General features: G+C 37.6%; 1 protein-coding gene across 1 annotated transcript in view; it reads right to left on the bottom strand.

Annotated features, from left to right (window-relative positions):
• The window catches only part of ND-51 (NADH dehydrogenase (ubiquinone) 51 kDa subunit), a 183,663-nt gene that overhangs the window by 79,576 nt on the left and 78,477 nt on the right, over positions 1-25,610 (bottom strand). Inside the window, exons 6-7 of the mRNA XM_090378085.1 lie at positions 17,614-17,783; positions 5,595-5,786 (exon numbers count right to left, since the gene is read on the bottom strand). Coding sequence (XP_090234211.1) covers positions 5,595-5,786; positions 17,614-17,783 — 362 coding nt within the window. The remainder of the gene's footprint in view (positions 1-5,594; positions 5,787-17,613; positions 17,784-25,610) is intronic.

The raw sequence follows: 25,610 nt of genomic DNA, 5'->3' as shown, positions 1-25,610 counted from the left end.
GCTTATTTCACAAACAGACTCCACTTCTGTAAATTAAGAGAAGTAGTGTCTTTCCCAGTTATAGTATCTATTGGCACCCATAACTAATTTCAACGCTCTTATCATTACACTTTTTAGCAGGTCCACATTCCTGATAAAAGGCCGTCCCAAATCTGTATACATTATTCAAGATGTAATTAAGCTGCAGTTTTATAAATGGAATAAAAACTCTATATCTCCATGGCAAAAGTTTATTTATACTGCTGATATAATGACATATGCTGCCCTGAGAGCTTGCCTGCAAGTTAAAAAGCATGCATAACAAATGCTTAAACATTTATATAAATAAATAATAAATTTTTTGTTTATAATCTGGAATGACTACACGGTCAGAGGAATTCACAAGATAGAGAGAATACAAGAAACAGCACCATATTTAGCAGTCACGGGTTACTGATGGGTTACTGCATTACACGTTAAAAAAAACATAAATTTAAGAACTGACAAGACAAATTGACAACATTTCATTACACTTGAATGCAGCTATTGTTTTATAAAGAATTCAAAAACTATCGTTCAACTTAATCACTGATTTTCTAACAATATGTACATGGGTAACATAAAAAGCTGAATTCACATGTCAATATTTCTGCCAATTAATTGAATTGCTCAAGATCAATTAATTAGCAGAAATATTAAAATATCCATTGTTATGAGATTTAAGTTACTTCTTTTGTCAATCCCAAAAATACCACTTAATACATCTGAGGTTTGAGTCTTTCTTTCTTTCCACCCCCCAACCACCACTGCCTTGCCACTTTATTAGAACAATAAGCTAATAATGTGCCCGACCAAATCCCTCTTCCAAAATTATGTAAAAGGAGTTAACAAGATGGTGAAAAGTGGCACAAGGAATACTGGACCATTCATGCAACAAAATTGTCTTGAATACTTAGATTGACATTAGTAGAGAACTGCACGAACAAACACCTATTTTCAGTTTGCCCACAGATGCTCAACAGGATTGAGATCTGCATATTGCACTTGCTATGGCAGATGATTGGAGTCTTCCTTTTGGTACAGTGGATGGTTGCATTGTCATATTAAAAGTATATTCCTGAGGATAATAGTGAAAGTTATGATGCCAAATGGTAATTGAATAACCATAATGAACTATGAATTTAGTATTAGTAGTGGCAAATGATGCATGAAATCAAGCTCATAAGCACTGGCCAAAAAAAAAAAAAAAATACACACTTCCCAAATCCACACCCTCCAAGAAGCTGTCTAGTTCTTCCTTGAATTTATTCAAAGCACTCACTTCCACAACAACAGATGGAAGTTTATTCCAACAATCAACCACCTGCTGACTGAAAGCAAACTTTTGCACACCTATTCTGCAATCATCCTACCTCAAATTAAAATTATTCTGCTCATGTGTGTAGTCTCAGCAAGAGGAAGAATGCCATCAATATGTAGTTTACTCAATACATTCAGGGCTGTAAATACTTCAATCAGATCTGCCTGCAGGTGGCTAGTCTCCAGACATCGCAATTTGTAAAACTGAAGCCTTTCTTGGTAAGATCACCCTTTTGTTCCCTTTACCAATATGGCTACCTCTCTCTCTCTCTCTGCACCCATTTCAGCAGACCTAGTTCCTTTCTAAAGTGAGGCCTCCAGATCTGTATACAGCATTCAAGATGTGGCCTAACTATGGCCTTGTATCTTTCATCAATATCATTAATAGTCATTAATGATAATGATGAAAGATATGCACTGAACTCCAATAATAATATTAGTCCACAAAGAGCAGTGCCCATTGATAACACCAGCCAACAAAAAATATTTTTTGTCATACCTCTGCAATGAAAATGTGATTCTGCAGAAAATAAACGTGGTAATTCCAAAAATCATCATAAAAAGTCTCTATCAAGTCTACATCAAAAGATGTACCAATGTTAAATACCAAAATAAAGGGGTATATACGCATAATTCAAGTCTGTAATACGAGCATAAAAAAATATACGCTCTATTATATGTTTGAAGGATAGATTTATAACCCTGAAAATGTGTCACGATCAGTTAATACTTGGAAAACCTTGGCACAGCCTAAAAAATCCTCACCAAAAATGCTACGTGTGCTGCTCTCTTCAAATTGTAAATTGTTGCATCGGAATTTGAATCTAAGAACCACAGGTAGCAGTCTGATTATGTTTATCACAAGAAAACTGAGGCCAGAATCGACTGCTAAAATTAAGAGAATTAGCTTATATCTGTTAAAATAAATCACACATTACTGGCTAGATTATGTGAAGTTGGCATATTTTGCTAAAAAAGTAATTCCCTCTATATTTAATAACTATGATGTGATGTGAAACTATCATGGAGATTTTAGAAATCTAGGCATAAAAATTGGTTAAAAACTGCATTTAAGCTCTCGGAGATAAAAATCGTGTTGGCTAGAGTAATCACTCTCCTTCAAGACTAATTACTTTTCCAAAATGATGTGACAAGGAGTTAAAAAGATGTTGAAAAGTGACACAATGAATACGGGACCAATCATGCAATAAATCTATCTTTAATTCTTAAAAAACTGTCCCACTCTCACTCTTCTCGCAATCAACCAACTTTTTATCCATAGCAATAACTTGCACCTACTGCCACAATGTTTCAGTTTGTACAGCAATCTTTTATGTGTAACAGTATCAAAAGCCTCTCTTGAAATTAAAGTACAGGAACTCACCAACTTATGTAATACTCGACTTACGGAAATTTGACTTTATGTAAGTTTTTGCCAGCCAGTGAAAATGTATTTTGTATCCCGTAGGAATAAATGGAGGTATCACGAAAATATCGCAATGTGAACCCAATAACACTTTTTTTTTTTTTTTTTGGTAATTTGTTCCAAGACCTTGGAAGTTGAAATTTTTGCTATATAACCAAGCTATTTATCTCTTTAAAAGGTCATTTTAAAATGGAAATTGCACTACACTTTCATCGTTATCATATGTTTCGTTATAAGAATCAATTTGAATACCTTTGTGATATTTTTCTAAAACACATTTCTGGAGGTCATTACCATAAAACAATTTGCACTTTCCAGTTTATTGGGCTTTTCTGTTGGTGCATCTAATAATAAATGGATAGTAAACTCGATCTTATTGCATTTGCAATAATTCCGATAACTGGAATTGTGTGGGTTTTTATGTTATTATGGTGAAATGTGTTCCCCCTTCACTGAAATCTTCAATCATATAAAAAACAAATAATTTTCAGAATGGCGAAGGGAATGCAACCAACAGAAAGTGCCAGTGCTGGTAGTGCTAGGAAATGAAACAAAATTGATTTAGAAATGAAGATGATTAATTAAGAAGTACGAAGCAGGACAAAGTCTGTCATCTATTGCATGGAATTAGGTCTTGCTGCTTCAATGGTGAATACTATTTTAAGGGACAGTGCGGGTATAAAAGAACATGTTAAAGGATCAACGTATTTCGCACACCGGGGCCTGTTTATTTGTTATTTGGTTTTTAGGAGCATTAGCAACTAAGGCCATATTGCTCCGGAATATGCGGTGGTCATTCCCTGACCTTTCCGCATCCTCCGTATTTGGTGGTGACGGGCTCGAACCCCGGTCTAATCAAGAAGCGTCACACACCGGGGCCAGTCCATCCCAACAGTGATCACAAAACAGCATTGAGGTGCTATACCGAAGATGGAAAAGGTATTAATAATATGGATGGAAAATCAGATTCAGAAGCAAGTCTCCTTGAATCTAATCGCCATTCAAGCAAGATGTATTTATGAAGACAACAATAAGTACGACAAATTTCAAGCCAAGTTCTTGGCAAGCAATGAGTGGTTTAATAGGTTCAAGCATCACACTGGTTTCCAAAACATTAAAGTGTGTGGTGAAGTCACCAGTGCCGATTCTGCAGTTGCAGAGAAATTTTGTGATGTGTTGGAAAAAACCTCTTCTTAATCTCTGGCGAAAGTGTGTAAAATTCAAGAGAGAGTATTTTGAGAAGAAGAAATCCACAGAAGATTCAGATGATGACAATTAAGATAAGATCTTGCACCAGTCCGCAAATTAAATGATCACATCTAATGTCAAATGATCATATTCTACAAGGGGATCACATAAATGATCCCCTTGTAGAATACATTGGAGAGCAAAGCAGTTAGAAATAAGGACATAGCTATGAAATAACTAGGGCTCAATTTAGATTTGGAGTTAACCCAAAATCTAAAGGCTCCAAAAATTCAACAGTTATGTTTGCATTTATGGGAACATTGAAGTAAACATAGGGCTGAGAGTGATTAGAAAGTAGAAATATATTGTAAATACATCATTTTAATTTTAAAAATTTTTTAGGTACAAAGCTTGGATATTTTGTCATATTTTAAATAACTCTTGCATATTTTGTCAATGCCAATATAAAAATACAAAACTACAACTGCATTTTTATACAATTACAATAAACTGATTTATATTTAAAATTAACTAAATGCAAAAAGGCATAATACTTTAAGAGTTACCACACTACCATTGTATTTTCTTAAGAGTTATCTATGATATATCCACACCGATATTACATAGATGTTAAACTGATTTACACACACACACACACACACACACACACACACACACACACACACACACACACACACACACACACACACACACACACACACACACACACACACACACACACACACACACACACACATCTAGATCTAGATAATTTGGGCAGATGGGCTAAGAAGTGGCAACTGAAGTTCAACCTTGACAAATGCAAAGTACTGCATATGGGTAGAAATAACCCCAGAGAAACGTACCAACTGTGTGGTACTACACTTAAGGTGGTAGAAAATGAAAAAGACCTGGGAGTAATTGTGCAGTCAGATATGAAGTTTTCTGAGCAGTGCAGACAGGCTGCTAGGGCGGGTCATGGGGTTTTGTCAATGATATATAGGAATTTTGCTAGCAGGGAAAAGGAGGTGATTGTCCCTCTGTATAAGGCAATGGTCAGGCCACGCCTTGAGTACTGCGTACAGGTCTGGAGGCCTCATTTTAGGAAGGATGTAGATTTGCTTGAGCGTGTACAGAGAAGAGCAACACGATTGGTGAGGGGAATGAAGGGATTCTCTTACCAAGAGAGGCTTAAGTTCTGCAAATTGCAGTGGCTGGAGACTAGGCACCTGCGCGGTGATCTGATTGAGGTCTATAAGGCCTTGAATGGGTTGAGCACGCTGAATTCTGATGGGATCCTTCCACTTGTTCAGATTACCAACCTACGGGGACATAAGTTCAAATTAAGAAAGGACAGATGTAGAATAGATGTGCGGAAATTTGCCTTTAGCCAGCGGGTGGTTAATTGCTGGAACAAACTTCCATCTGTCGTTGTAGAAGTTGATAGGTTAAATAAATTTAAGGAGGAACTGGACAGGCATTTGGAGGGAATGGTGTGATTTTTTTTTTTTTTTTTTTGGCTGATGCTGCATAAGCTCCTACACTTGCTTTCTTGCATCATGTGCCACTACTACTACTACTACTACTACATACACACACACACACACACACACACACACACACACACACACTGATTGCAAACCTTTGTTCCACTATTACGAGTTCGTCCAAAAGAAGCAAACCATTCTCCTCCTCTACGACATATTTCAGGAGCAACAGCAACTGTTTCAACATTAGCCACGGTCGTAGGGCAACCAAATACTCCTACATCTGCTGGGAAAGGAGGTTTCAGTCTTGGTTTACCTTGCTTGCCTTCTATCGATTCTATCAAGGCCTGCAAATTTACACATAAATGTATGTACAAAAATCCCATGGATACTAATTACAAGAGTAAATAACAGAAAAGTGAAGTAGTATCAATATGTAATATTGATAATACTTCAATAATAATTCCTTAATACTTTATCAATTTGTGAGTCAATACTATAACTTTATGAGTCAATACTATAACATCTTACTATTTGCAGATGGAATAAAATCCAGTGCTTTGATGAGAGCAACACAAAGTATATGTTCACTTGTCACCGATGTAATTTCTGCATAGATATTTGTTGGGTGTGAGAAGAAATCTAATACTACATACGAATAATATCATGATAGTTAAGCACTTCTATTTGTTAACACTAAGCTTTGGAAGTAGTTTTCTCCTTCTTCAGGTTACACTTAACTCAAATAAATATGCTTCTGTTTATTCTTGATATGGCCAAGGACAGAAGTTTACATAATCACTGGGGACTGCATACATAATGAATTAAGAGCAGCCAGATTTTCAGCACCACAGTTCAAAACAGGTTGTACATATTTTGTGGCAGAGTAGAGGCTTGAACCCAAATACAATGCTAGAAGTATAGTAAATAAATTTGATGAATTTGAAGTGTTGGTCAAGACATCAAAGGCAGATATTATTGGGATAGCAGAGACGTGGTGTCAAACAGATACAAGGAAGGCAGAACTGGAATTTGGGGAGTACAATATGTACAGAAAGGATAGACAGGATGGGAAGGGAGGAGGTGTTATGCTGTTAATTAAGAAAAATATAAAATCAAAAGAAGTGCATCCAGTTGATATAGATGAACAGTGCACTGTTGAGTCAGTCTGGTGTGACATAATCACTGCGAAAGCAAAAATAAGAGTAGGAGTGTGTTATAGGCCTAATGACTCGATTGAGTACAATGAACAATTGTACAGAGAAATAGAGTGAGCTAGTAAATCAGAATGTCTTATAATGGGGGATTTTAACTTCCCAGATATTGACTGGAACTTGTGGGTTGGTCACTCACACACTAGTAAGACTTTTGTGGATTTATTGGATGATTGTTTTCTGCAGCAGCATGTTCGAGAGGCAACCAGAGAGGGCAATACTCTTGATCTGGTTATCAGCAGTGATCATTCGTGTATTAATAATTTGCAGATAAAGGAACCACTAGGTAGCAGTGATCAGTGTACTATGTGGGATTTACTTAAAGATATAATTACCATCAGGGGTAAAGAAAAGGGTTTTTGCTTCCGTAAAGATGAGTACAGTGGTCTTAGACAGTTTTTAAATTCTGTACAGTGGGATAAACTGACGATGTTACCAACAGTAAATTCTAAGTGGGAAGCATTCAAGGAATTAATTGTGGATGCTACTAAAAGTTTCATACCTATTAAGAAATATTGCTCAAGGTTTAGGCCTAAATGGTTATCAAATGAACTAATGAGATTGGTGACAGAGAAGAAAAATGCATGGGATGCATATAAATTATCAAGCAACTCAGAAGCATATGGCAGATATAAGCTAGTCTCTAATCAGGTCACAAAGGAGGTTAGGAGGCAAAGGCAGATTACGAGAAATCTTTGGCAAGGGATGCAAAGAAAAACAGCAAGGATTTCTTTACTTATATAAACTCTAAAAGGAAGGGGATGAATCTGATTGGTCCACTTGATATCGCAGCTGATGATCCTGGTCAGATAGCAAACAAACTGAATGAGTATTTTGCATCTACATTCACACATGAGGAGTTATTAAGGTTTGAAAATGGCAGAAGGTTATCAAATTGTAGCAGGGTGCTTAATGATTTTGTAATAACTGAGAGCAAAGTGGAGGAGAAATTGTTGAAGTTAAACATAAGAAAGGCACCTGGGGTGGATGGGATCGATCCATTTATATTAAGGAGGTGGCAAAGCAACTAAGCAAACCCTTAGCCATAATTATGACAGCATCCTTGGACTCAGGGGAGGTCCCCACGGACTGGAGATGTGCAAATGTATCCCCAATTCACAAACGGGGATCGAAGGGTGATATGAGTAATTACAGACCAGTTAGTTTAACTTCTGTTCAGGGTAAAATAATGGAGTCACTGGTTAAAGATGCATTGCAGGATCATCTAGACAAGACTGTAGCAATAATTCAGACACAGCATGGGTTTGTTAAGGGAAAGTCTTGTCTGACAAATTTGATAGGATATTATGATGTGGTTACAAAGGAACTGGATGCAAAAAATAATTTTGATATCATATATTTGGATTTCAGGAAAGCTGTTGCACATGGAAGACTATTGTACAAATTGGAGCAGAATGGTATTAAGGGTAGGTTGCTAAAATGGATAAAAGGATGGTTAATTGGAAGAAGACAGAAGGTAGTAATCAATGGGTGCTGCTCTTCGTGGACTAATGTTATTAATGGAGTCTCACAGGGTTCGGTGTTGTGTCCTCTGTCTTTGTATATTTATCAATGATATTGATGAAGGTATATCAGGCTTAGTGTCGAAGTTTGCAGATGATACAAAGGTTGGCAGGGTTGTTAATGACAGTAATGGCAGTGTGTTACTGCAACACGATCTAGATAATTTGGGCAGATGGGCTAAGAAGTGGCAACTGAAGTTTAACCTTGACAAATGCAAAGTACTGCATATGGATAGAAGTAATGGATAGAAGTAACTCCAGAGAAACGTACTAACTGTGTGGTACTACACTTAAGGTGGTAGAAAATGAAAAAGACCTGGGAGTAATTGTGCAGTCAGATATGAAGTTTTCTGAGCAATGCAGACAGGCAGACAGGGCAGGTCATGGGGTTTTGTCAATGATATATAGGAATTTTGCTAGCAGAGAAAAGGAGGTGATTGTCCCTCTGTATAAGGCAATGGTCAGGCCATGCCTTGAGTACTGCGTATAGGTCTGAAGGCCTCATTTTAGGAAGGATGTAGATTTGCTTCAGCGTGTACAGAGAAGGGCAACAAGATTGGTGAGGGGGAATGAAGGGATCCTCTTACCAAGAGAGGCTTAAGTTCCCTATCTCTTCCATCCCTTCCCTATCTCTTCCATTATGCAGTATGATTGATGACTTTTAAGGTTATGATGAACATCGTGGCGAGATCCAATATTCCTTACATTTTGAGGGTACAGCTCTAAAACGGTGTTCGCAGGCCGGCCACTAGTTAGTATACTGGACCGAATCTATTGGTAACTCTCTAGGAAGCTTCTGGATCAGCTAGTGTATAATCTTGCTACCTCTACTCTGCCAGATAGTGACTGGAGGGAGTCCGAGTAGTGTGTATACAGGGAGCATTGTCGAGGCCACGTTATGTCAAGGATCTGGGTATATTCTCACCACGTGTATGCCATATCCAAAAATTTCATTACTTCATACAGCATGTCCCACCCACTTTTTCTTACTATTGAATACACCATGAATTGTCAAACTAATACATCAAGCTTATCTGCGAAAAGATCTAAACCTTAAGAGCACTTCTTAATTCATTTCACAAATATACGTGGTCTCAATTCTAATCTTAACGATGTCTATTTCCACTTGCAGTCTGCCAAACTCCATGTACTTTTTCTGACAGAATCTCAGTTATCGGTTGACTCAACTACTGCTCATCTCAGATGCCCAAATTATTTGCTGTATGATTCCTTTCGCCTCAAAGGTGGTACTTGTGCATATGTCCGTTCTGATATTCCCTGTCAGAGAGTTGGCAATTTGAAATCTACTCTCTTTGATCTTCTCTGGCTTCTCTCTCTACCTCATTGTGTCAAATTCATCTGTTGTCTCTGCCATTCTCCCAACTCCACTAATCACTTGGAGCTTTTTGACTTCCTCTCTTTGCAACTTGACTTTCTTCAGTCCAAATTTCCTAACAGAGAGGCAATTTTCCTTGGTGATTTTAATGTTCACAACTCCAGCTGGCTTCCATTTTCTAGTCACACCGACCCAGCTGGTCGAGATGCTGAGGCTTTTGCAATTACTAATGATCTTGCACAGATTGTTCATTTACCTACAAGAATACCGGACAATCCTAATCATACAGCCAATATGCTTATCTTTAGTGACACACCGATTTCTAGGCAAAATGATATATCTCTTTTGGGGATTACTCTGACTTCTAATCTCTCTTGGCACAAGCACATTACAAATATTGCTTCCTCTGCATCTAAAAAACTTAGTTTTCTCTTCCGCTCTCAGCATTACTTTTCTTCCAAACAGCTGCTCACTCTGTATAAATCGCAAATCCGCCCTGCCATGGAATATTGTTCCCACATCTGGGGTGGTGCTCCCAAAACCTCTCTCAGGCTTCTTGATTCCATTCAGAAGAGGGCAGTTAGGTTAATTGATGATTCATCTCTAACAGAGTCTCTCCACTCGCTGTCTCATAGATGTACTGTTTCTGCTGTATGCCTCTTCTACAGATACTTCCATGGGCACTGTTCTTCTGGATTGGCTTCTATAATTCCCACTCTCTCTTTCAAAACAGTCTGAACACGTGCCGTCACCAGCCAACAACCATTTGCTGTCCAACTTAAAACTCACAGAACCAACTTTTCATCTTTCTCATTTATTCATTCAACTGCCGTTTTCTGGAACAACCTTCCTTCATATGTATTTCCTGAAAATTACAGTCTACAGAAGTTCAAGTCCAATGTCAACAAATATCATCTTTCGTCTTCTCAATCTCCAACCCAAGCACGGTACTAAGTACTAAAAGGTAAAGTGCAGCCATTATCAACCCACTGCAGGATGGAAGCCTCCTCAACAATTCATGCTGAGGGAAATGGACCATAATACTATAGGTTCTAATACCTCTCACGTTTGGGGTTTACATTAAAAAAAAAGGTTCTGCAAATTGCAGTGGCTGGAGACTAGGCACCTGCGCGGTGATCTGATTGAGGTGTATAAGGCCTTGAATGGGTTGAGCACGCAGAACTCTGATGGGATCCTTCCACTTGTTCAGATTATAAACCTAAGGGGGCATAAATTCAAATTAAGAAAAGACAGATGTAGAATAGATGTGCAGAAATTTGCCTTTAGCCAGCAGGTGGTTAATTGGTGGAACAAATTTCCATCTGTCGTTGTGGAAGTTGATAGGTTAAATAAATTTAAGGAGGAACTGGACAGGAATTTGGAGGGAATGCCTGTCCAGGCATTTTTTTGGTGAGTTTTTTTTTTTTTTTTTTTTTTGGCTGATGCTACATAAGCTCATACACTTGCTTTCTTGCATCACATGCCACTACTACTACTACCTCCTTACTCGAAAGCGTGCAGAATGACCAGTGTCGGCCCAGTCAACACTGTACAACTAGAAAGAAACAGAATGTACAGACACTAAAGAATTTCCCATAATAGTGGAATACCATAAGAATGCCCTCAGTTAGTATTAGTAAAGGTCACATGGTGAAAAAAAAAAAAAAAAAAACAGAAAGAAAGAAAGAATAAAACAATAAAAAGAAAATTAACATATAAGTTAGTGCAAGGGCATCATTTTAACGTAGCCATCTACCAAAGTAGTTAAATTACTTAATTAAATTGGCATCATTTTGGTTATTTTATAGTCTAAAAAAATATTTTTGAAATAATTAATAGGGAAAAGCATAGGTTGTCTATCCAGCTGACCTTTGAATTTCCCGAAACTGTCAGCCCTACCACCCATGTAGGGACTTATTCCAATAATTTATAACCAGCAGCTAAAATAAAACTTACTGCAATCCAGTCTAAACATATCCCCCCTGTAACTTGAATTTATGGTCCCTAGTTCTAGAATCATTTATAACCATGAAAATTTCATCCTCATTCATTTTACTTATGCCTCCCAGAGCCTTAAACACCTCAAACACGTCTCCTCTAAGGTGCTTAGGTTCCCAGCTGTACAAACACACATATTTGAAGTCTTTACTCATATGGATGCCCTTTTGCCAATCTCACCAAGCGAATTACCCGTTTTTCGACCTGTTCAAGAAGCTTAATGTCTTTCTTTAGGTGCTGTTTCCATACCTGGGATTATGATGTCCATATCTCTACTAGCAAATGTTCAATAAATCATCGATAGGACACCATGCGCCTTCCTTGCAACCTGTCTACAATACTTGCTCAGAGAACTTCATGTCTGACCTTATCGTAACACCCAAGTCCCTATTCTCCACTACTGGCTTTAGTTCGATTTCACAAAGTGTATAAGTTGTTTTGGGGTTACTGTTCCCCATGTGTAATACCTTACACTTTGCTAGATTAAAGCATAACTGCCATATTTTTGACCATCCTCGAAGTCTATCTAAGTCACTCTGAAAATCATTAACTACTCTACCAATCTTCACATCATCTGCAAATTTAGACATCATGCCCTCTATCCCTTCATCGATGTCATTTATAAAAATCAAAAACAACAATGGTCCTAATACTGATCCTTGGGGAACCCCACTTCTTACATCAACCCGATCTGAGGAATAACCATTTATCACAACCCTCTGCCTCCTGTCCTGAAGCCATCATGCTATCAATCTAAGGATTTTCCCTGTGATTCCAACCTGTTCCAGCTTATAAAGTAACTGCTCATGTGGGAGTGAGTCAAATGCTTTGAGTCAAACAATGTTAAAATTATTCCGTAAATCCAGTTTATGGGTGGCCCTGTCAAGATAGCTACCGACATTTGTTAAACATGATTTTTCCTTTACAAAACAATGCTGAGTATCCTTCAGAATTCCATTTCTATCTAAATGATCCTGAATTCCACCCTTGATCAATGCCTCCATGATTTTACCCATTACTACCTCTCTCTCTCTCTCTCTCTCTCTCTCCATCGTCCACCATAGAACTCCATGATCACTTCCTGCTACTGGTTCCTGTACTGTCAGTCTTATTATGTCATTTGGTTCATGGGTGATGATGAGGCCTAAAGTATTCTTTTCCCTAGTACTTTCCCTGACACGTTGATACAAATAGTAATCATCTAGTTGATTTAAAAATTTTGTCCCCCATGTAGAGTTTCCTTTCCATTTGCTCCAATCAATTAAAGGCAAATTGAAATCACCCATAATAAGGCGTACACACTTAGTTGCCTATTCCATTAGCATGTAGAGGCTCTCATCATAATCTTCACAATCACCTGGCCTGTAGATTACTCCCACTCTCATTATACCTTTGCTTCCAACTATTTCACAACATACAGATTCAATACTAGCATGCGAAAACTCTGAATCCAGGAAAGCTTTCATCGCGCTCAGGCTCCTTTTGATAAGAAGCATGACCCCACCACTCCTTCTATCTGGCCTATCATTCCTAAATACATTGTACATACCGTACTGAAACTCATCATCCCCTATTTCTCGGTGGCACCACGTTTTTGTAGGCCCTATTATGTCAGCATTACTCGTCCTAACCAGCAGTGGAAGGTTTTAAGATAGTTTAAGCACTGGTAGTATATGGATTTTTCTCCATTACTTTGGAAAAGAAAGAGGTAACATTTAAGACGTATCATCCTTGTATAGTTAACAACCCTAACACACCGCTTAAAGTTATTTAAGCTCACTTTCCTGGCATTAGCTACCCGCTCAGTTGAAACATTTCTGCCCTCAGAATATCTTGCTAATACATTCTGTTGGGGTAACAAACAAGAAATCTTGAGGTATGTGCAAGCATTACTTTGACCAATATTTATCCGATAAACGTGTATCTATATTACCCTTGTTCCCCCAAACTAGCAGTTTCCCTGAACCTTTAAAGTATCCAAAAACCCTTGCATCACCTTTGTTTAAATGTATCCCATCTCTACAAAACAGCATTGCTAGAACAATGAGTCACTGAAAAATCGGGTGCTTGCTCTCAAGGATAATGTAACTGGGAACTTTGAGTACTTTATTTAAATGCATCCCGTCTCTACATCTCCTTCTACTTACAGGTGTGAGCCAAGCTGATAAAAATTTCCCCTCAAAAGCATTGCAAAGTCTTTCAAGTCTTGAGTTAATCCACAAGGCTTTCAGCATATAATCCCTTCTATCATGTCTGGGCAGAATTGCAGATTCACAGACATTGTGACTTAACTCGCAGCATTTCTTCGGCATGGTCCTATATTTGTCTAACAAACTGTCAGATCGTGTGAGCTTAATATCATTAGTCCCCACATGAAAAATAATATTCCCTTTACACTCCCTTAAAATCTGACAATCTGTTGGTGGCAACATTAATTGTTGCTCCCGGCAGATATACCCTGGTTCTAGTCCACCTATACTTATTACAAAAAATATTTACAGTTTCCTTGATAATGGAATATCTTAATAGAACTAAGTCCTTATGACCCAGAGTAGTTAGCACTTGGTTATTCTGTTCTGGGCCCCGAATTGGGAGCGCATCACTTGGTAGGTTACTAGCGTCTTGAGTTCCTTGCAAGCACCCAGTCATACTATTCTCGAAGACAAGTACCCATTTTTTCAGTGACTCAAGTTGTTCTAGCATTGCATCAACTTAAGATCAGTACGGTGATAAAGAAAAGAATCGCCAGGTGAGCTATGATTATCCACTAGGGCAACCTTGGAATATATGCCACAGGTTCTGCAAAGGATAAAATCATGACTCACCCAAAATTGCCAACGGCTATTTCCGTATGAGTCATGATACCCTCTGATGAAGTGTTCAAGGTGGATCTTGTAACAGTAAAATTTACTAAGTATCAATGAAAGTAACTTTCAAAACAGTTAATCCTGAGGCTGATCTCACAAGCTTCTGTGTTCCTGTGGAACCAACATCAGTCAGAGAGGATCCTACTTTCCTGTATCAGCACATCTACCCATAGGCTTAATACCCACATTACTGATAAAATTTGGTGTTTCTAATGTGGGAGATGATTGGCATTTTTCCGTATTCCCGACAAGAAAAATAGACTCTGGTCAAACGGTGTTGTGATATCCCTTTACCTGGGCAAGTAGTCATCTGTCATTTCGCAACAGATGTGAGACATCCACACCTTTCAGTAAATTTCCCTTATCTCTGTTTACATGGTCACAGTAACTGAATATCCGAGTGACCTGACAGTTTTGACAGTATTCCAAGAACTGATAATCACTAGGAAGAAAATGAGGGCAATGAAGATAATTAAACCTTCCAAACATCAAATGTTGGCAGCTTTTGAAACTTTGCATTGAGACCTTCATGTGAAGAAAATGTTCCTGAAAATATATGAGTGTTTAAACAAATGCAAACATTTTATTTACAATTTACAATAAAATCCAGTGTATAAAAGAAAAAAAAAAAAAAAAACCCCAGATAATTTACAAAATAATTCTTAATTATATTAATACTACGCATAATGTACATATGAAAAAAACCGCTTCTTAATAATATTATTATTAGTCATATGGTACAAGGATGCCTGAGGCTTTTGCTGCACCAGCCAAAAAAAAAAATAAAATAAAAATAAAAATTTTTGAGTTACCCTGAATTATCTGTTGTTCCACATCTACAAGTTGTTCACAAGGGTCGTTACTAACAGAATAAAAAGAATACTTGATGACAATCAACTGATAAAGCAAGCTGGCTTTAGGACGGGATTCTCAACTATAGATCACTTTCACATAATATCACAGCTAATAGAGAAAGCAAATGAATATAAAACACCATTATGCCTGGCATTTGTGTATCATGAAAAGGCATTTGACTCCATACAGCATAAGGCAATGATTCAAGCACTAGATAGGCAAGGCATAGACATCCCATACATTATGATTTTGAAGAAAATATATGAGAATGCCACCTCCTTTATTAGACTACACAAAGACAGTAGAAAATTTTAAATTGAGAAAGGAGTTCGACAAGGAGACAATATCTCCGAAGTTGTTTACTGCTACCCTTGAAGAAGCATTCAGAATATTGGACTGGTCGCAGAAAGAAGTCAATGTGAATGGAGAGTACCTAAACCATTTACAATTTGCAGATGACATTGTATCATAAGCGATGATCCCAAAGAATTAGAGGAAAATCTTAATCAGTTATGAAAGTTAGAAAGGATTTTGGATTAAAGTTGAATATGGTTAAAACAAAAATAATGAAGAACAAGTATGCCAGAGGAAGGAATATAATCATTGAAGGAGCAGAAATTGAAAAGGTGGATTCATATACTTATCTTGGACAAGTCATTAGCTGTAACAATGATAAATGGCTAGAAGTCAAGAGAAAAATAAATTTCAGATGGAATATAATCATTGAAGGAGCAGAAATTGAAAAGGTGGATTCATATACTTATCTTGGACAAGTCATTAGCTGTAACAATGATAAATGGCTGGAAGTCAAGAGAAAAATAAATTTCAGATGGATAGCATTCAGGAAATATAGTTGCATACTGAGGTGCAATATCCCAATTTGTCTGAAACATAAAATAATGAACCAATGTATTCTTACTACCATGATTTATAGAAGTGAAACTTGAGCACCCACCAAAAGAATGGAAGAAAAGCTGAAAACTACACAGCGAAGAATGGAATGAAGTATATTAGGAATCAGACTGTTGGATAAGAAGAGAAACACATGGATTAGGCAGCAAACTTAAGTAAAGACATTCTTATCAAAACTAAAGAACTGGAATGGACTTGGGCAGGACACATAGCTCAAAGACATGAGAGATGGGCTAAGAAAATAACAGAATAGTATCCAATAAGAGCTAAAAGAAAACTTGGAAGGCAACAATGGAGATGGACACATAAAATTCAAGAGTCCATGGGCAGTAAATGGATGGCCATTGCACAAAACAAAAGGAACCAGAAAATTGTTGGTGAGGCCTTCATCCTGCAGTGGATTGAAAAGGGTTGATGATAATTCTTTGGCTGTGGATATTAGTGATACTACTCAAGCTTATATTTATAGTTTTTTTGACGAAAATAGTGAGCAACACCATGAAGAACTCTTAACTGTATTATCCCTCAAGGACAGAACTCATGAAGAAGACTTGTGCAATCCACTTACTGAATTTATGAATACCACTGTCTTGATATATCCAAGTTAATATCAATATGCTCAGACAGTGCTCCTGCAATGACATCTTCAAATAATGGGCTGATTCAATGCCTGAAGCAAAATAACATAAACCTGCTCGGTTATCATTGCATAATTCACCGGCGCCTCTGTAGCCAGGTGCAGCAGTGCATAGCACATACTTCTTGATTAGACCGGAGTTCGAGCCTGTGCCCACCAAATACGGAGGATGTGGAAAGGTCAGGGAATGACCACTGCATATCCCTGGAGCAATATGGCCTTAGTTGCTAATGCTCCTAAAATCCAAAATAACAAACAAACAAACAAGCATAATTCACCAAACTATCTTATGTCACAAACTTATTAAAAATTTTGATGGCGTAATGTAAAAAGTTATAAAGATGATTGATTTTATTCGATCTACATCTTCACTTCATAATCGTCAATTCAATTGTTTCTTCAGGAAGTTGAAGTCAATTACAATGATATGCTGCTCCACAATAATGTATGCTGGTTTAGCAAGGGCGACGTTTTATGAAGGCTGTGGTCAATTCGGAAAGAAATAAAATCATTTCTTGCTATTTCAGCAATCATCAATTGTTGCTCCCAGCAAATGCACGCTAGTTCTAGTCCATCTATCTTCATTACAAAAAAATTTTACCCATTTTGATGACAACAGAGCCTCCCAATAAAACTAAATCTTCCTGAACCAATTTAGAAGAAAATGATAAATTTAAAAAAAAAATGAATTTGCTAATAGTTTATAATTTGAACAAATGAAAATGTATTCTAAGACTGGGTTTTCAATTCTTTCTAATAAGAATATCTTTGTAATATACACAATTATTATAACAAACAATACATGTCAAATCAATTGGACTCTATAACTCACTGTTTCTTCTCCACATATATAAGCCCCAGCACCACGGTGTACAAATACATCAAAATCATAACCACTTCCACAGGCATTTTTCCCAATGAAACCAGATTCATATGCTTCTCTAATTGCAATTTGGATGTTTGAAGCTTCATTGTAGAATTCTCCTCTGATATAAATATATGCTAAATAAAGATATAATATATAATTATAGACACACACATGCATAATTATATATAATTACATAAATATAAAATAGGCTTGTTCAAGGTTAGAATACAGAAAACTTTATAATTTACAATCTTATAGAGCAGCCTGGTCCCTTAGGCAGAGGCACAGCACAAGTTTATTTCAGACTTTTTACTTTAATTTTTTTTTAGACTAAAATAAAAAATTTTGGGGAAGAAAGCTTTCTTTATACATTAGTAGAACCAATTTGTAATAAGCAAAGTTTGATGCAACTGTACCAGTATTTGACTAATTACAGGCCATGCACTTTATGAGAGGGATTTGAAAAGTTTGTGGCCTGAATATGAAAGGGTAACGGTACAGTGTTAAAAATTTCTGTATTTAATGTATAACACTTCAAATAATAACACATCATATGTTTCATACACTTTCAATAAAGTCTTTTTTAATTACAGGCTTGTTTTGTTTTTGGTAGTTGTTGGCGCAGCAGCTTCTGTGGCCATAATGCACCTTCCAAGGTTTTTACAGTACTTTGATCCAAGCCCGAGGCGGGATTCAAACCCGCGACCTTTGGGTTGTCAGGCAAGCACTTTACCCACCCGACTAGCCCAGTCGGCATTTTAATTACAGGCAGAGGCATAGCTAGGTTTTTGGTGCCCTTGGAAAATTCGTGGCTGCGTGCCTTTTTTCCAATAATTGGAAAAATCATAATAAACAATAATAAGCACAGTCGGACCTCTATGTAAGGAACTTCTTTAGAGCAAAATATTTTATTTAGCGAATTTTTTTGAATTCCCCTTGGTAATTACATTTAAAATAGTTTCCATACAACGAAGAAAATTTTCCATATAACGAATGGATTAGAGAGACTTAACTGAGTACACATTGTTCCCACCTCTGGCCTTCAAGCAACTTAGGCAATAGTGCTGTTGCTAAGCACGAATTAGGAGCTAAAGAGATTAGCATCTGCAACTTAGCGGTACCTGTAAAACCTATCCAACTACCTGTCCCACATACCGAGAAGTCAAGCTGGTCAACTACTTTCTATGTATCCATAGTCAGTGGGCAGTTCAAGGCATTTTCCACATTCAGACAATAAGCTCTGGTCAACCTTCTACTGTAAGCATCCTGTTAGAGATTTAGGAGAGAGTGGTTTTCCTTTACTTCGAAGAGTGTTAATCTATTGTTTTGTGGAAGTGAATCATCCACACTTTGCTGTAAATTTTCCCTATTTCTGGTTACATGGTCACAGTAGTTGAATATCTGAGTGACTAGGACATTTTGGACAGCTTAAAAAAAAAATTATTTAAGAATTAGTAACAATATGGATGACAAGAGAAAGAAAATGAGGGCAATGAAGATATTAAACCTTCTAAATATGAAATGTTGGCAGTTTTTGAATCTTCATTCAGGCCTTTGGTGTGAAGAAAATGTTCCTGAACATACGTGTTTCAGTGTTAAAACAAATACGAATTTTTTTTTTTTAATGATTGATATACACAAAAATCCAGTGTACAACATAAGATAGCCAAATATTTTGCAGAATAAATCTTAATTGTAGTAATATTGTGAGCATCATGTACGTATGAAAAAAAAAAAAAAAAAAATGTTTCTCAATATGTATGTATTAATAAATTAATTGTTTTAAAATGTTAGAAAATTTTCCCATCTCGTACTGTATTTCTGAATGTTGAATTATTTTTAATGGTTGAAAAGGTCATATTTCTTTATATCGATCCATACTTTCTAATTCTTTTAAAATGACTTTTAACTTTCTGGGTTTTTACTTCCATTTCAGTGGCATCATCATTTGTTTCATCCTCATTTGAATTATGTTCGTTTTCATTGTCACCTTCTATTGCAAGCCAGTTTCGTAAACTAGCAGAAAGTTTTTTATTTTATTATTATTATTTTTTTTATTTCCTCTTTATGCAGTCTTACTACGTGGTACTGTACTGATGTAAATTTTTTCTTTCGTGGCATGTCTAAAATTAATTGGACCTTTGTTTTATTTAAATTAAAATCACAATATTCAGGATTACCTGTTTATATAGCAAGCACAAAAACACTATACACACAACTCATAACCTATTCAGTATTGATTACACAAAGACATACAATGCCTGAATTGCAAACTGCTATGCATTCAAACGCGGTCACCTGATTGGTCCTTTCAAAGTTACGTTCAGGACAGAAAAGTGATCTACGATGCTATGCAGTATGCAGGCTTGAATCGCCCTCTGAAAACACACCATTTGGCGAAAATCAATTTTTGCCCCACCCTCTTCTCTCATCCTGATGAGATATCATTTAGGGACGGCATTTCATCAGCTAGCCCAGGGTGCCGAAATAGCTTGGCACAGAACTGATATGGCCTGTCAGTGGTGCCCTTCTGATACCGGTGCCCTTGGCACCTGCCCAAATGCCAAGGCATTCCTATGCTGCTGATTACAGGTGCTGAAGTCAACAAAGTTGCGTGAATGAGGAAAGATGGACAAAATAAGTCACCATGCAGTCATCCAATATATGGTAAAAAAAGGGACTAATGCCAAAGGCAATTCATGAGGATATGGATGCAACATTGGGAGATGATACCCTTTCCTATTCCTCTACCCAAATAAAAATTTAAAATGAGGGAGAGCCTAGAAGATGGCCCATACTGTGCCAACCATCACTCCAGAAGTTGTTGACAACATGCATAATCTGGTGATGAGTGATCAACAAGTGGCAGTTCAGTACATCTAATCGTTTCTGCAGGTATCTTACATATGAATTCTCCTTTAATGCTTCAGATCTCTTGCTATTAAAAAGTGTCAGCACGATGGGTTCCCAAAGTTGTTGATAACAGATCAAAAACACACAAGAGATGTCAAGTGAACATATTAATCGTTTTCAAGCAGATCCAGTAAATTTCCTCCCAAGATTTGTAACCTTGGATGAGACATGGGTCCATTGTCACAAAACTTGCAAGGAAATTCAGCCAGAGACAAAGGAGCATCAAAACAGTAGAAACACAGCTCTTCTGCCACCTCTAAAGAAAGCTAAGTCGTTCTGCCAGCAAAGTAGTAGTAGTAGTAGCAGCAGTGGCATTTGATACAAGAAAGCAAGTGTATGAGCTTATGCAGCATCAGCCAAAAAAAAAGAAAGAAAAAAATCACACCATTCCCTCCAAATGCCTGTCCAGTTCCTCCTTAAATTTATTCAACCTACAACTTCCATGACAGATGGAAGTTTGTTCCAGCAATTAACCACCTGCTGGCTAAAGTCAAATTTCCGCACATCTAATCTACATCTGTCTTTTCTTAATTTGAATTTATGCCCCCTTAGGTTCGTAATCTGAACAAGTGGAAGGATCCCATCAGAATTCAGCGTGCTCAACCCATTCAAGGTCTTATACACCTCAATCAGATCACCGCACAGGTGCCTAGTCTCTAGCCACTGCAATTTGCAGAACTTAAGCCTCTCTTGGTAAGAGGATCCCTTCATTCCCCTGACCAATCTTGCTGCCCTTCTCTGTACACGCTCAAGTAAATCTACATCCTTCCTAAAATGAGGCCTCCAGACTTGTACGCAGTACTCAAGGCGTGGCCTGACCATTGCCTTATACAGAGGGATAATCACCTCCTTTTCCCTGCTAGCAAAATTCCTATATATCATTGACAAAACCCCATGACCTGCCCTGGCAGCCTGTCTGCATTGCTCAGAAAACTTCATATCTGACTGCACAATTACTCCCAGGTCTTTTTCATTTTCTACCACCTTAAGTGTAGTACCACACAGTTGGTACGTTTCTGGGGTTACTTTTACCCATATGCAGTACTTTGCATTTGTCAATGTTATATTCAGTTGCCACTTCTTAGCCCATCTGCCCAAATTATCTAGATCCTGTTGCAGTAGCACACTGCCTTTACTGTCATTAACAACCCTGCCAACCTTTGTATCATCTGCAAACTTCGACATTAAGCCTGATATACCTTCATCAGTATCACTGATAAATATACAAAACAACATTGGACCTAACACCGAACCCTGTGGGACTCCACTAATAACATTAGTCCAAGAAGAGCAGCACCCATTGATTACCACCCTCTGTCTTCTCCCACTTAACCATCCTTTTATCCATTGTAGCAACTTACCCTTAATACCATTCTGCTCCAATTTGTACAATAGTCTTCCATGCGCAACAGCGTCAAAAGCTTTCCTGAAATCCAAATATATGATATCAAAATTATTTTTTACATCCAGTTCCTTTGTAACCACATCATAATATCCTATCAAATTTGTCAGACAAGACTTTCCCTTAACAAACCCATGCTGTGTCTGAATTATTGCTGCAGTCTTGTCTAGATGATTCTGCAATGCATCTTTAACCAGTGACTCCATTATTTTACCCGGAACAGAAGTTAAACTAACTGGTCTGTAATTACTCGTGTCACCCTTCGATCCCCGTTTGTGAATTGGGGATACATTTGCACATCTCCAGTCCGTGGGAACCTCCACTGAGTCCAAGGATGCTCTCATAATTGTGGCTAAGGGTTTGCTCAGTTGCTTTGCCGCCTCCTTTAATATAACTGGATAGATCCCATCAACCCCAGGTGCTTTTCTTATGTTTATCTTCAACAATTTCTCCTCCACTTTGCTTTCAGTTATTACAAAATCATTAAGTATCCTTCTAAAATTTGATAACCTTCTGCCATTTTCAAACCTTAATAATTCCTCATGTGTGAATGTAGATGCAAAATACTCATTCAGTTTTTTTGCTATCTGAGCAGGATCATCAACAGTCGAACCATCGATGTCAAGTGGACCAATCAGATTCATACCCTTCCTTTTAGAGTTTATATAAGTAAAGAAATCCTTGCTGTTTTTCTTAGCATCTTTTGCCAAGGATTTCTCGTAATCTGCCTTCGCCTGCCTAACCTTCTTTGTCACCTGATTACAGACTAGCTTATATCTGCCATAGGCTTCTGAGTCGCTTGGTAATTTATATGCATCCCATGCATTTTTCTTCTCTATTACGAGTCTCATTAGTTCATTAGATAACCATTTAGGCCTAAACCTTGAACAATATTTCTTAATAGGTATGAAACTTTTAGTAGCTTCCACGATTAATTCCTTGAATGTTTCCCACTTAGAATTTACTGTTGGTAACATTGTCAGTTTATGCCACTGTACAGAATTTAAAAACTGTCGGAGACCACTGTACTCACCTTTACGGAAGCAAAAACCCTTTCCTTTACCCCTAATGGTAATTAAATCTTTAAGTAAATCCCACATCAGTACACTGTGATTACTGCCACCTAGTGGTTCCTTTACCTGCAAATTCTTAATATACGAATGATCACTGCTGATAACCAGATCAAGAGTATTACTTTCTCTGGTTGCCTCTTGAACATGCTGCTGCAGAAAACAATCATCCAATAAATCCACAAAAGTCTGACTAGTGTGTGAGTGACCAACCCACAAAAGAAGCAGAAGTCAGTCCTTCTGCTACCAAAAAACTGATAGCATCATACATAGAAAGGTCAAGATAGTACACAGGCCTTGTGAGGCATTTCTGCAAAAACATCAAAGACAAATGCCAAAAAAAAAAAAAAAAAAAAAAAAAAAACACCTCAGAAAAGGAGTCTTGTTCTACCAAGACAATGATCCTACTCACAAGTCTGTCATTGCCATGACTTTGCTGCATGAATGTGACTTTGAAATCTTAGACCATCCACCATATTCACCAGATCAAGTACCATCAGACTTTCATCTATTTCCTAATTTGAAAAAATACCTGAATAGTACTATTTTTACCCCCCGACAGTGATCTCACTGCTGCAGCAAACACATTCCTGGAGGCCCAAGAGAAAACTTTCTTCAAAGCTGTAATCAACACATCGCAGCATCGATGGCAAAAGTGACTGTGTTGAAAAGTAACATGTCACCAGACTTCTCAAATAAACCCTTCGAATTTAGGCCATAAACTTTTCAAATGCCCCCTGTATATGGCAGCATATGAATTTGATTACACAAAGACATACTAGTAAGTAGTAATGTACCTAAAATCTACTTAGCAAATATAGTTAAATATCAAATTACATATGTAGGTGAGTGAATATGCTAAGTAGATTTTAGTCTTAAAATTCTACTTCCTTATGGTATTGCTTCACAGGATATTTCAGAGACTGCTGGGAGTCATTGTGGTACAAGTAAACACATGGGTTGTGTTAGGGTAGCTAAGAATAGAAACAGGTGCATGTATACTAGCGTGTACACCAATGCTAGGAGTTTGGTAAATAAATTTGATGAATTTGATGTATTGCTCAAAGCATCAGAGACATGTTGTCACACAGATATAAGGAATGCAGAACTGGAATTTGGGGAGTACAACGTCTACAGAAAGGACAGACAGGATAGGAAGGGAGGAGGGGTTATGCTATTAATTAAGAAACACATAAAATCCAAGGAAGTGAAACCAGTCGACATCGCTGGACAGTGCAGTGTCGAGTCAGTTTGGTGTGACATAAGCATTGGGAGATCAAAATTGAGAGTAGGAGTGTGCTATAGGCCTAATGACTCTGATGAGTATAATAAGAAACTGTACAGGGAAATAGAGTGGGCCAGTAAATCAGAGAGTCTTATAATGGGAGATTTTAATTTCCCAGATATTGACTGGAATTTGGGGGCTGGTCACTCACACACTAGGAAGGCTTTTGTGGATTTATTGGATGATTGTTTTCTACATCAGCATGTTCGGGAGGAAACTAGAGGGAGTAATACTCTCGATTTGATTATCAGTAGTGATTCTTCATGCATTAAGAATCTGCAGATAAAGGAATCACTAGGTGGCAGTGATCGCAGTGTGCTGAAGTGGGATTTACTCAAAGAGGTAACTACCATCAGGGGTAAAGGGAAGGGTTACTGCTTTCGTAAAAGTGACTACGATGGTCTGAGACAGTATTTAAATTCTATACAGTGGGACCAATTGAAGATGTTACCAACAGCAAATTCAAAATGGGAAGCATTCAAAGAACTTATCTTGGAAGCTACTAGGCTTTACATACCAACTAAGAAATATTGTTCAAGGTTTAGGCCTATATGGATGTCAGATGAACTAATGAGACATATGGCAGAGAAGAAAAATACATGGCATACATATAAATTAACACGTGACACAGAAGCCTATGATAGATACAAGTTGATCTGTAACCTAGTTACAAAGGAGGTTGGGCAGGCAAAGGCAGATTACGAGAAATCTTTGGCAAGGGATGCAAAGAATTCTTTACTTATATAAACTCTAGAAGGATTATTTGTTTGTTTGTTATTTGGATTTTAGGAGCATTAGCAACTAAGGCCATATTGCTCCGGGGATATGCGGTGGTCATTCCCTGACCTTTCCGCATCCTCCGTATTTGGTGGTCACGGGCTCAAACCCCGGTCTAATCAAGAAGCATGTGCTACGCACTGCTGCTCCTGCCCACCTGGCTACGGAGGCGCCGCTCTAGAAGGAAGGGAATGAATCAGATTGGTCCACTTGATATCAATGGGTCAACTGTTGATGATCCTGCTCAGATAGCTAACAAACTAAATCAATATTTTGCATCGACATTCACACATGAGGAGTTATTCAGCGAGGGGAATGCCAGAGGTGTATTCAACTCTGGCAGTAAGGTAGAGAATCTTGTAATAACTGAGAGTAAAGTGGAAGAGAAATTGTTGAAGATAAACACAAGAAAGGCACCTGGGGTGGATGGGATCTATCCAGTTATATTAATGGAGGCAGCCAAGGAAGTAAGCAAACCCTTAGCCACAATTATGAGAGCTTCCTTGGACTTGGG

The sequence above is a fragment of the Mastigoproctus giganteus genome, chromosome 7, assembly GCF_048544385.1.
Source record: "Mastigoproctus giganteus isolate SK-2022 chromosome 7, ASM4854438v1, whole genome shotgun sequence".
NCBI lineage: Eukaryota > Metazoa > Arthropoda > Arachnida > Uropygi > Thelyphonidae > Mastigoproctus > Mastigoproctus giganteus.
The sequence above is the reverse complement of the archived record's forward strand: the minus strand, read 5'-3'. Positions and strand labels throughout refer to the sequence as shown.